The sequence below is a fragment of the Mizuhopecten yessoensis genome, unplaced genomic scaffold, assembly GCF_002113885.1.
Source record: "Mizuhopecten yessoensis strain PY_sf001 unplaced genomic scaffold, ASM211388v2 scaffold8221, whole genome shotgun sequence".
NCBI lineage: Eukaryota > Metazoa > Mollusca > Bivalvia > Pectinida > Pectinidae > Mizuhopecten > Mizuhopecten yessoensis.
In genome coordinates this window covers 288,682-301,643 of record NW_018407439.1, presented here as the reverse complement: position 1 = coordinate 301,643, position 12,962 = coordinate 288,682, and the positions used below count along the sequence as shown (strand labels likewise).

The 12,962-nt window shown below is 36.4% G+C and overlaps 1 protein-coding gene across 1 annotated transcript in view; it reads right to left on the bottom strand.

Annotated features, from left to right (window-relative positions):
* Positions 1-12,962, bottom strand: part of LOC110455449 — a 127,424-nt gene that overhangs the window by 78,203 nt on the left and 36,259 nt on the right. Inside the window, exons 4-5 of the mRNA XM_021505590.1 lie at positions 9,089-9,210; positions 2,339-2,413 (exon numbers count right to left, since the gene is read on the bottom strand). Of these exons, the coding sequence (XP_021361265.1) occupies positions 2,339-2,413; positions 9,089-9,210 (197 nt within the window). The remainder of the gene's footprint in view (positions 1-2,338; positions 2,414-9,088; positions 9,211-12,962) is intronic.

The window sequence follows — 12,962 nt, the reverse complement described above, 5'->3', positions numbered from 1 at the left end:
AGTTTTTTATCTGATTTGTTTGTTCAGTCTACTTCTGATTAATTTGTAAGTTCTGTTAAAGTAATTTTTCATAAATCCTGTAAAAGACAATTTATTTCAGATGAAAGTGCGAAAACAATTAACAATATTTGTGATTGGTGATTTATGGCTATAGGGTGAAGAATGTTTTACAATAATTGTTGTCGTGAACTTAATCAATTTCATGATCATAATAGGCTTTCTTGCAGGGTATATAATTTACAAGTAGATGATTTTATTGGTAGAGAAAATGATTGAAAAATATTGCACTGCTGCTTCCACACATTAAGATGAGGTTGTTGTGGAAACCGATTTTCTGTCCTGATTGGAGTGCCAGCGATTGCTGGATACTCAATCTTTGTAAAGAATGCATCTTTTACATGAGATTACTGTACCTGATGAACTCACACAATGTGATGCGTCTAGTAAAGAGACAATTTTACAAATACAATCCTGATTACCAAGAACCTGTTAACCTTGAATGCTACATAAAACTGACATAATCAATCTGTGAATATTTCCAATTTGAAAAAGTTCAATAAACTTTAGTAATATGCAAATTGAGAAGGAGAGGAGGTTACCGAGCCCTGTTATTTAGCAGGTCAATTAGTAAGGTCTGCTACAAACTCATACATTATACCAGCAGAGATTTAAATTATACTGCACTTTTTAAAAACACATCTGTACCTACTTCGTTCAGAGTTCTCATCCATTTTTTAGCCCAGTAATCATTAAAAGGAGAACTTGGTAGACATAAGCTAATTACCTGCCATTGTTTCTCATGTTTTTATTTTGCATAATGTCAAGGACTAAAGGCAATACAAAACACACCTTAGAATTTTACCAAGGATTGGTGATTATGGCATAGAATAGGCCATTCAAAATCATTGTTTGTTTATTGTTTTTCAGTTGAATAGCCCTCAGGGGATCTACAGACTTTGAATGAGGAGCTTCCAATGTAAAATGGTTCAATAGCTGCTCCCCAGTTTCAATGCAATGTAAATTTAAAGTCACTGAATTGCTTGCTCAAATCTGTATGTGACTTAATCAAGTTCGTCTGTAGTGGCTGCAGCCAACTCTTACTTCAGTCCCTATATATCAGTGGCTTCTACGTGCTTAAGATATTTAAGACCGACGGTTTCAAGTCTTTATCTGAGGCACATTGTGTTGTTACCCAACTTTATATAAGTTTACATACTAAATCATTTTAAAGGTTTTTCACAAAAAAAATACATGACAATACGGTCAATAGCACACAATGGCTAATATTTACCATTCAATAGTCCGACAAACTCTGATTGGCTGATAGCAGTGTGCAATTGTCAATTAAATTTAATCTAATGAAATTTCAACAGCAAAACATGAGATGCACCTATTTTGTTTATAAATACAAATGATTTCTTAAACTCTTCACCACAAAGTATTTGAGCAAGATGACGATACAAGAACATAGCAGTACTGCACCTTGAACTAGAACTGACATTTTGGTTCTACTGTGTATATTGAAATCATCCTAAAGGATTGGGACAAAAACATTTTAGAAACAGATCTTGACCACTACAACTCGAACAAAGATACGACAGCAGATCTTGACCACTACAACTCGAAGAAAGATATGACAGCAGATCTTGACCACTACAACCTGAACAAAGATATGACAGCAGATCTTGACCACTACAACTCGAACAAAGATATGACAGCAGATCTTGACCACTACAACTCAAACAAAGATATGACAGCAGAATTTGAAATCTTATGCAAACACTCCTTGTTAATGTCCTCATCCATTGTTACTCGTAAGTATATATATATATACAAATACAGGTTATAGTTTCTGCCATGGAAGCACTAAAGAGTTATGTACCAGGCAGTCATCTACATGGGAACTCTAATTTAAAGAGTTATACCAGAAAGTGACCAATTCTCTTACTAACACATACAAAATATATTTTCTATGAAAATATACCATAATCAAATAATTTTGAAATATATATATATAAAGTTGATGTGAGTATTATAATCATATATCATGGAGTTCATAAACATTTAAGCATAAATAAACTTCTTTAAGAAACTAAACTAATTTTTAATTTGCAGCTTCACATCTTGTAGAAAGAAATTACCAGTTCATATCTGGCATAACGCATAGACAAGATGGGTAACTTTAGTATAATTGTTTGATTTCATGTTTTTGATAATGTCAATCCCTCAATCAGCTTCCTTCCAGGAGATATAAAAAAACAATTTTACTACAAGTATGTGAATAAATTTCTCGATGAAAAACAATAGTCTGACATTAAAGTTGAAAACGATTGCTTACATTTCTTACCTTTGGTGGACTCAGTCGAAGGGAACTGGCTGAGGATGCCTTCCTACAAAATTTCTGAGCTGGATTCTACAAAATTGCAACAAACAACATATTCAAAATGGAAACAAAATTATATCCATAACATGAATGAACAATGTTGGGAATGACAGCATTATATGACATCTTAAATCCAGTTCCATGATAGCCTTTGATATAATTTCCATGATAATGTAATTATGACTAATTTGATATAATTTCCATGACAGGCTATGATATAGTTTACAAGATAGCCTCTGATATCTTTCCATGTATTTTTTTTTTATTTTATAATTTCTATGATATTGTAGGATGCATTTCTATCCAATTCTTTGTATACTCCATGATAATTCCTATTATGGTTTGTTTTTGTCTCTTCCAAAACAATGCTTTACAAAAGCATTGATTTCTTACATATATAGCCATGCTATAGACTTAGGATCCTGTCTTTATCAATATCCAGTTACCATGGCGTTCATTATTACCCTAAATCATCAGCCATGGTATTGTGAGGTTTCCTTGACTACTTGCAGTTCCAGTCAGGACAGGAAGTCAAGAGGGTTAGAGATTATGTAGGATTTGAGAGTATGTGGAATGGTTACATTTGCCATTACCTAGTACACCCCGGGGTATATTGTTTCTACCCATTGTCATAAAGACACAGCCCACTGCCATCTGTAACCCATTCTATTTAGCAGTCTAATGAACAAACACAGGGTAAATATTGACAGAAACATCAGCGGCCAACACCATTTCAACAGAAGAATACAATTTCCAGACAATGCTGTTAAAGAAATGATGAAAAATGTCAATTATCCGACATACAATACTTTAGGCAAATGATACGCTTACAAATATAGGAGGAAAGCAGCCCAACAGTCGCTGTGTTCTCTGCACTTGAATCGTAAAATAACATCTTATGTTACACAAAGGCCTACTCAAGTCACAGGAGCAGGCATAAACCTAGCATTACTGTGGTTTTTGCTGATCCGATATCAGGATATGACATGGAAGAAAAATCTATAAGTAATTCAAGTTTATTTCTTCATCTGCCACGACACTGACAAGAGCTGTTATATCATCATGCTAGATTCTGAAGATTTGATTAAATGTTATTCAATTTTCAGAGAGTCTGAATCAATTTAGGCAAACATTGGGGCAGCAGAATAAGGCCTTTAATCAATCCGCTGGCCACTGGGTTCTAGCCAAGATGGCAATGAGGAGTTCTGAATGGCATGATCTTTTATCAACAAAGACAGATTAGCCACATACCCTGATTTCATACAGACCCCGGAAAACAGGGTAGATAGAGGGACCACAGACACTGGGGGTCAAGTAGCTAATTTACTACAGGTTGTGTACTAATTACCTATAATTGAAGATTGACTTGACAAGTTTATCTGTAAAATGACATGATTTCACCAGGTGCCTTGTGATATTCACCAACCTTTAAATTAAATCTGTTTGTGTCTTTTTTCTTCAAATTGTGAACTACTTCTTTAGAGGAGCAGAACGACATTAACACAGCCATGGTATCTTGCCAGAGGACACCACGACCTTGAAGTGACTTACTAATTAAGACATCGCACTCCATCCTCCTACACATCTTTACTTTGATAGCCAATTTATTTTAAGATGGAAATAGAAAAAAAAACTGTAGGCAAGATAAATTTCCCCTTTATATCAAATCCCCCATTTTCGATCCAGCACCAGAGATAGCTGCTTCCCCTGAGTTTCACCCATAGAAACAAGTAGTGTTTGATTCGCTGGGCCTACCAGTACGCTCTCATCCCAGTACTGGAACAGTCACCTGACATTCTAGTGCTGGAGCAATCACACAGCGGTCAAAACAACAACAGACTACACTTCTAACCAGCTTAAGTATACAGAAGCACTTTATACCTGGCACCTTATCTTAAAACTATTACATCAACCAAAAACACTAGGTGAACTCATCAGCATCGTAGCTGAACCTTAATGCATGTGTACTTCAAATGGGGTTAAAGTTACTAGGAAATGTATCTTTATAATGGTGCTAATTGTTTAAAGTATAAATGAAGACTTGGAAACAATGTGTTTCAACCCTCCCAGCAAGTGCACACATACAAATATGTAACTGATGTTAAATAGACAAAGAAAACTAGAAAACATATTTACCACAATATCAACAACTAATCATGAAACCAGGTTTTCAGAAAAGATTTGTATTTCCTACCTCACATGTGGGGCACCTGTTATGAAGGTTACCAAAGATCTAAGCTCGAGTGAGCATCAACCATAGTAGACACTGAAATCTTGTACTCGACCACTCGGATTAACAATTCTAGTAAGTAACTATAACTGAAATCTTGTACTCGACCGCTCGGATTAACAATTCTAGTTAGTAACTATAACTGAAATCTTGTACTCGACCGCTTGGATTAACAATTCCAGTTAGTAACTATAACTGAAATCTTGTACTCGACCACTCGGATTAACAATTCTAGTTAGTAACTATAACTGAAATCTTGTACTCGATTACTCAGATTAACAATTCCAGTTAGTAACTATAACTGAAATCTTGTACTCGACCACTCAGATTAACAACTCCAGTTAGTGACTATAACTGAAATCTTGTACTCGACCACTCGGATTAACAACTCCAGTTAGTAACTATAACTGAAATCTTGTACTCGACCACTCGGATTAACAATTCCAGTTAGTAACTATAACTGAAATCTTGTACTTGACAACTCTGATAAACAAATCCTAGGTAGCACTAAAACTGATCAAAGGGTACATTTATCCAGATAATCATTCAAACAGTCTCTCATGTATAATGTACCTGCATCATTACAGATTTAAACAATACATATTGACACATTGAATAAAAGTTACGAGACCAGAATTATACATCAATAGTAAATTCACCTGTTTAAATCAAGAAAACAACCTGAAACGCAAACATATTTTCGAAAATATACTTTCTTAAGTGTTTCATCAAAAGGACAAATGAGTCAGAATGTACCTGAACAACGAGGATATGACCTTCGTACCTTAATAAGGGACATGTCAGGAGGAACAACACAACGACTGGAGGATACGACAAACCTGTAACCTTAATAAGGACAGAGGGACATGTTAGAAGGAACAAAACAATGACTGGAGGTTACGGCAAACCTGTTACCTTAATAAGGACAGAGGGACATGTTAGGAGGAACAACACAATGACTGGAGGATACGACAACTCTGTAACCTTAATAAGGACAGAGGGACATGTTAGACGGAACAACACACAACTGGAGGATACGACAAACCTGTTACATTAATAAGGACAGAGGGACATGTTAGGAGGAACAACACAACGACTGGAGGATACGACAAACCTGTTACCTTAACAAGGACATAGGGACATGTTAGACGGAACAACACAATGACTGAAGGATACGACAAAACTGTTCCCTTAATAAGGATAGAGGGACATGTTAGGAGGAACAACACAATGACTGGAGGATACGACAAACCTGTTACATTAATAAGGACAGAGGGACTTGTTAGGAGGAACAACACAATGACTGGAGGATACGCCAAACCTGTTACATTAATAAGGACAGAGGGACATGTTAGGAGGAACAAAACAACGACCTGTTACCATAATAAGGACAGAGGGACATGTTAGGAGGAACAAAACAACGACCTGTTACCATAATAAGGACAGAGGGACATGTTAGGAGGAACAACTCAATGACTGGAGGATACGACAAACCTGTTACCTTAACAAGGACAGAGGGACATGTTAGGAGGAACAACCCAATGACTGGAGGATACGACAAACCTGTTACCTTAATAAGGATAGAGGGACATGTTAGGAGGAACAACACAACGACCTGTTACCTTAAGAAGGACAGAGGGACATGTTAGTAGGAACAACACAACGACCTGTTACCTTAAGAAGGACAGAGGGCCATGTTAGGAGGAACAACACAACGACCTGTTACCTTAAGAAGGACAGAGGGCCATGTTAGGAGGAACACAACAATGACCTGTTACCTTAAGAAGGACAGAGGGCCATGTTTGGAGGAACAAAACAATGACCTGTTACCTTAAGAAGGACAGAGGGACATGTTAGTAGGAACAACACAACGACCTGTTACCTTAAGAAGGCCAGAGGGCCATGTTAGGAGGAACAAAACAATGACCTGTTACCTTAAGAAGGACATAGGGCCATGTTAGGAGGAACAAAACAATGACCTGTTACCTTAAGAAGGACAGAGGGCCATGTTTGGAGGAACAAAACAATGACCTGTTACCTTAAGAAGGACATAGGGCCATGTTAGGAGGAACAAAACAATGACCTGTTACCTTAAGAAGGACAGAGGGCCATGTTAGGAGGAACAACACAACGACCTGTTACCTTAAGAAGGACAGAGGGACATGTTAGTAGGAACAACACAACGACCTGTTACCTTAAGAAGGACAGAGGGACATGTTAGTAGGAACAACACAACGACCTGTTACCTTAAGAAGGACAGAGGGACATGTTGGGAGGAACAACACAACGACTGGAGGATACGAAAAACCTGTTATCTTAATAAGGACAGAGGGACATGTTGATATGACCTTCGTACCTTAATAAGGGACATGTCAGGAGGAACAACACAACGACTGGAGGATACGAAAAACCTGTTATCTTAATAAGGACAGAGGGACATGTTGGGAGAAACAACACAACGACTGGAGGATACGACAAACCCGTTACCTTAATAAGGACGGAGGGACATGTTAGGAGGAACAACACAACGACTGGAGGTTACGACAAACCTGTTACCTTCATAAGGGCCAAGGGACATGTTAGGAGGAACAACACAACGACCTGTTACCTTAAGAAGGACAGAGGGCCATGTTAGGAGGAACAACACAACGACCTGTTACCTTAAGAAGGACAGAGGGACATGTTAGGAGGAACAACCCAATGACTGGAGGATACGACAAACCTGTTACATTAATAAGGACAGAGGGACATGTTAGGAGGAACAACCCAATGACTGGAGGATACGACAAACCTGTTACCTTAATAAGGATAGAGGGACATGTTGGGAGGAACAACACAACGACTGGAGGATACGAAAAACCTGTTATCTTAATAAGGACAGAGGGACATGTTGGGAGAAACAACACAACGACTGGAGGATACGACAAACCTGTTACCTTCATAAGGGCCAAGGGACATGTTATGAGGAACATCACAACGACTGGAGGTTACGACAAACCCGTTACCTTAATACAGGAAGAAGGACGTGTTAGGAGGAACAAAACGCTGGACAGGTGTTTATAAGTGGACTCCCAGAATAGCTATGTAAAGGCATAGCCAACCTCTCCAATTACTAGAACACCTGTCGTAACGGAACTGTGTCTACCCGATCTCAGATCAGACATACAAGTCACCACATTGTTTAACACCAAGATCTAACATTTTAAAGCCAGAGTAGAGTATTGTACTTACCTTTCTTTTGGAAATGATAAATCTATACAGATCCATTGATATGTATCCTTGAATTACACCTTACAACATATATACCTGTACAATCAGTCTAAATGTTAACTTACAATTCCCTACCTAAACCACCAGTACAGCCATTCTTCTGTGAATATCCCTCAGGTGATTTTCCATGTATTTGAAATGCATGTGCAGATACAGGCCGTGAGAATTACAAGTATTGGAGGGGGAGGGGGAGGGGGAGGTAACAGGAAAGTATGATGATATATCAACGTACCTGTGGGGAATTAGTACCAGGTAACCTTTAATACCATCCTAGATCTGGGAACTCACCAGTAAAATGTGCGGGGTTTAACACCTTACAGGTGTTGTAAATAACTAATATTGACATCCTTCTCAGGTAAATAGGATTGAATCTTGCCCAAAGTCTATCTGTGACATCTAGTTCTATAGTAGAACCTATCCAGGTTAGGTTAAGAATTCCAGTGCCTACAAATATATACCCAATACACACTACCCTCTGGGACTCCAAACTTGACACATGCCCTTGTCTATATATAAATGTATTAGTCTATGTATATAATCTGACATTACCGTCCCCGGTCTATATTTAAAGCATTATTCCGTGGATTACTATGTAAATATGCGAGATCATGTTAATTTGTTGTGACAATTAAAGCTAACGTTACATTATAAATTGATATCACGGGGACTGTTTAGACATTAAACAGTGGCAACATCTAACCCAGGGACACTTTAGATACCATGCCAGGTCTACAGAGGGGACCGTCACTCTGACCCACTCTCCAATACCAAACATAGTCATCCCTTCCATATTAAATCTATAGAGTCTCTGGAGAGCCTGTCGTCATACAAAACCCAATATTTACACACAAAACCAGACTGGCTTCTCTTCCCTGAGACACATGGAGTCTGATTTAGGACCTTTATCGTTGTGTATCATTTTCTCTCCTCCTAACTAAAAGGATGTAATGTGGCTATAGGATTTAATGTATACCATAGGGTTAACTACAATTCTTAAAATTCCGGGTACAACAGAAGATGCGTGATGAATAATGATCATCTAAATATGACTCTGTCAGATTTACTGCAAAATATTGATTCAATTGGATTTCTTTTTAACAAAACAATTTCTTTTAGATTATAGAAGAAATGAGATAATTCATAATTTGGAAGAAATTAAACTTACCAATGCAGACATGAATTTATTACAACATAAAAAAACTTACAGTGCAGCAGTCCCGGAAACGCTTGGCATCTGACGGGGTGGTGAAATTGAGGCCCCACTCGACTTTGGCCGCAGAGTCACGCCAATGGACAAAGCTCTCAGTGGCTGGACATATTATAGTCCCTGTAAAGATACCACAAGTCAATTAAAACTGACCAGCACACAAAGAGCCATATTATAGTCCCTGTAAAGATACCACAAGTCAATTAAAACTGACCAGCACACAAAGAGCCATATTATAGTCCCTGTAAAGATACCACAAGTCAATTAAAACTGACCAGCACACAAAGAGCCATATTATAGTCCCTGTAAAGATACCACAAGTCAATTAAAACTGACCAGCACACAAAGAGCCATATTATAGTCCCTGTAAAGATACCACAAGTCAATTAAAACTGACCAGCACACAAAGAGCCATATTATAGTCCCTGTAAAGATACCACAAGTCAATTAAAACTGACCAGCACACAAAGAGCCATATTATAGTCCCTGTAAAGATACCACAAGTCAATTAAAACTGACCAGCACACAAAGACTATCCCTAACACACAGCAGAAACAGCTAACTCAGACGGACAGCACACAATAAATTAGTACTGTTTGTTTTTGTCCTAAAGTTGCTCCATACATATATGAGTTGTGTAATATATGTTACCATTCGTTGACTGAGTGTGTACGCTTTATATGGATCCTGGTCAACCAACCATATGGAACCCACCGCGGCCTATTGATTTTAGCCAGCTGTTTCAGGCTAACAAACATTTTCCGTCTAAAACATGAGTTGGGGTGTTAAAATTGCCTGCTATAGTGTTGGAATCCATTGTGACAACAGTCGAGCACACATCATTGTTGTCCTTATACTATTAGCCTTTGAGGATCTGTATGGAACAACAGCTTCTAGTAACACCACAGCAAGTGCACATTTCATTATAAACCTTCTTTGTCAGGCATATTAACTAAAACCCTGTCTTGTGTTAACCCACAGGAAGTTTAAATAATGTTGTGTACAATAGAATTTACGAGTTACCTGGCCGAATAGGTCATTTGTCATAATCATATCTTACTAGCGTTGACTCTCATGGCCTAACTTGGCTGTTGGTGGGTCAACCCAATACAGACTACCTGTGGCACTAGAATTCACTAAGTGGATAACAACCTCATTTATACATGAAATTAGATTTTCTTATGTTAAGAAAGACTTTAAAAGTAATTATAATTTGTTTAAAAATAAATTTTAACCTACTTTTTAACTCCAGAAGTTGGAATTTCCCCTTGACATTCCGAGCCTAATAGCAGTGCTACCATGCATACGATCATACTGACAGTGTGTAGTACTGAATTCACAGGAAATGCCCAGGACAAAATTCAGTATCCTTTTTATATAATTTGTACTTTAATGTTCTTGGATATTTCATTACACAAAGAAAAGAACAAAGCCAGATAATGTTTTCGTATAAAGTAATGAATAATTTATAGCATGCAAATTCAACCTTGTTTATATTTAATGAAATTCTTATCTTGTGTTGCATGCAAACAACTGATTCAATAAAAACCGACTGACACAAGTTATCATTCAGGGTCCAGCAGTGTTAACTTAATCGGTAATTAATTCAAATCTTAAAACATGTTATTATGTAACTAACTAAAATTGGAAAAGTCTTTTTATATTAATGGTCTTCAACCAATCCTGTTCAATCCTCATACATGCAGATTTCATAAATAATTTTCTAAAAATTAATGTTCTGTTAAGCTCAGACAGCACTTTGAAATACGAAACTCTGATTTTGTTTAAATTGACTTGGAATACATCAAGTGATCAGATCAGTTAATAAAAACATGACGTAATTTGGAAGTAAAAAGTCTTCTTTGTATGTGAAATCAGAGTTATGTCCTTGGTAAACAACAACTACTGCAACTCCCTACAGTAATTGTCACTTTGAATATAAATGTTCAGAATTATTTAAATTCAGATAAAAGAGATCTTAAATATTTAATGGACTCTTGATGATACAAATCTATTACCTGATTCTGTTTTCCAGTATTTTTAAGGAGTATATCCACTTCTAACTCAATAACTAATAACAATTAACGTTTCTCTGACATTTCCTATCAAGGTACACGAGACCCAGGCAGCGACCTGTACTGCTAGTTAACAGGGATTTTTTTTTTAAACTTTAAACATGAACAATAAGAAAACTAGGTTTACTGGACCATTGCTAGATGCCACCTCAGTGTATTGAATGTCATTCTCCTCCGTAAAGTATGGAAATCTTTCTGCATAATCCGATATAAATTATAAAACCATTGTCATCCCTTTTCCTTTACAGGTATATACCGGTGAGGATTTAAAAAGTCCTGTTTCTAATAGAAATAAGTCATGATACGCCTTACTTGATAAATCCCCTCGGAATGTTATGATATTCCGCTACGACAGCTTGCTGGATCATACAAGGCCACTGTTTATTAAATGTAACATAAGAAACTGTATTAAGCTTAAATTCTTGTTTGTGCTATATTTGGGCAAAAACTTTACAAGAGAGGATCAAACAGAAATAGCTGTATTTCTCGGAGCTATTGTCAGTACTTGACGATTGAGATCACCTTTTTGGACAAACTAGACTAACTTGAAGTATTTAAGATGTTGCTGAGGGTCAATAGGTTATCCTGAGGTGTGAGTTATGACACTGTTTTATCATGTCCATAGGAAAATGTGTAATGGTATACCCAGAAGTATGCGTAATTCATAGGAAGGGCTGTTACCTTCATCACGCAAGTTGCTAGACACCTTTTCAAAAAAATGGACAATACTAAATCTGAAAAATAATTCCAGAATACAACAATAGCTATCCTGTATCATAAGTAAAACTTGTTTGAACTGTATTTTAAACAAAGCTGAATCTACACCCTCTACATTCGATATATATATATATATATATATCATTTAGTGTAGGAAAGTTTTGGTTCTATAATCTCAATGAACAAGGTACTACTGATGTTGTGAAGAATATAGTCAGTAAATCAATTCAATATGCAATATTATTAGCTGTATTTTATGACTGCTATCATAGAATGGTAACTTCAGAACAACTGACATTATAAAAAATAGCTGCTCTGGAACAACTGACATTATAGAGAATAGTTGCTCTGGAACAACTGACATTATAGAGAATAGTTACTCCAGAAATACTGACATTATATAAAATACTCCAGAACTATACTGACATTATATAGAATACTCCAGAATTACTGACATTATATAGAATGGTTACTCCAGAAATACTGACATTATATAGAATACTCCAGAAATACTGACATCATATAGAATACTCCAGAACTACTGACATTATATAGAGTACTCCAGAATTACTGACATTATATATAGAATGGTTACTCCAGAAATACTGACATTATATAAAATACTCCAGAACTATACTGACATTATATAGAATACTCTAGAATTACTGACATTATATAAAATACTCCAGAAATACTGACATTATATAGAATACTCTAGAAATACTGACATTATATAAAATACTCCAGAACTACTGACATTATATAGAATGGTTACTCCAGAAATACTGACATTATATAGAATACTCCAGAACTACTGACATTATATAGAATACTCCAGAATTACTAACATTATATATAGAATGGTTACTCCAGAAATACTGACATCATATAGAATGGTTACTCCACATTTACTGACATTATTCCCCCTCAGCTATAAAAAGCAAGAGGTTATTATTTTATTCTGTTCATAGGAATTAAATGTTCTTTCATTACCAGGAAAGATGAACTATTTATTTTAACAAAATGCTGTTTCAGTAATTTACTGCATGATAAAGAGTCAGAACTGTACATGCTAATGAC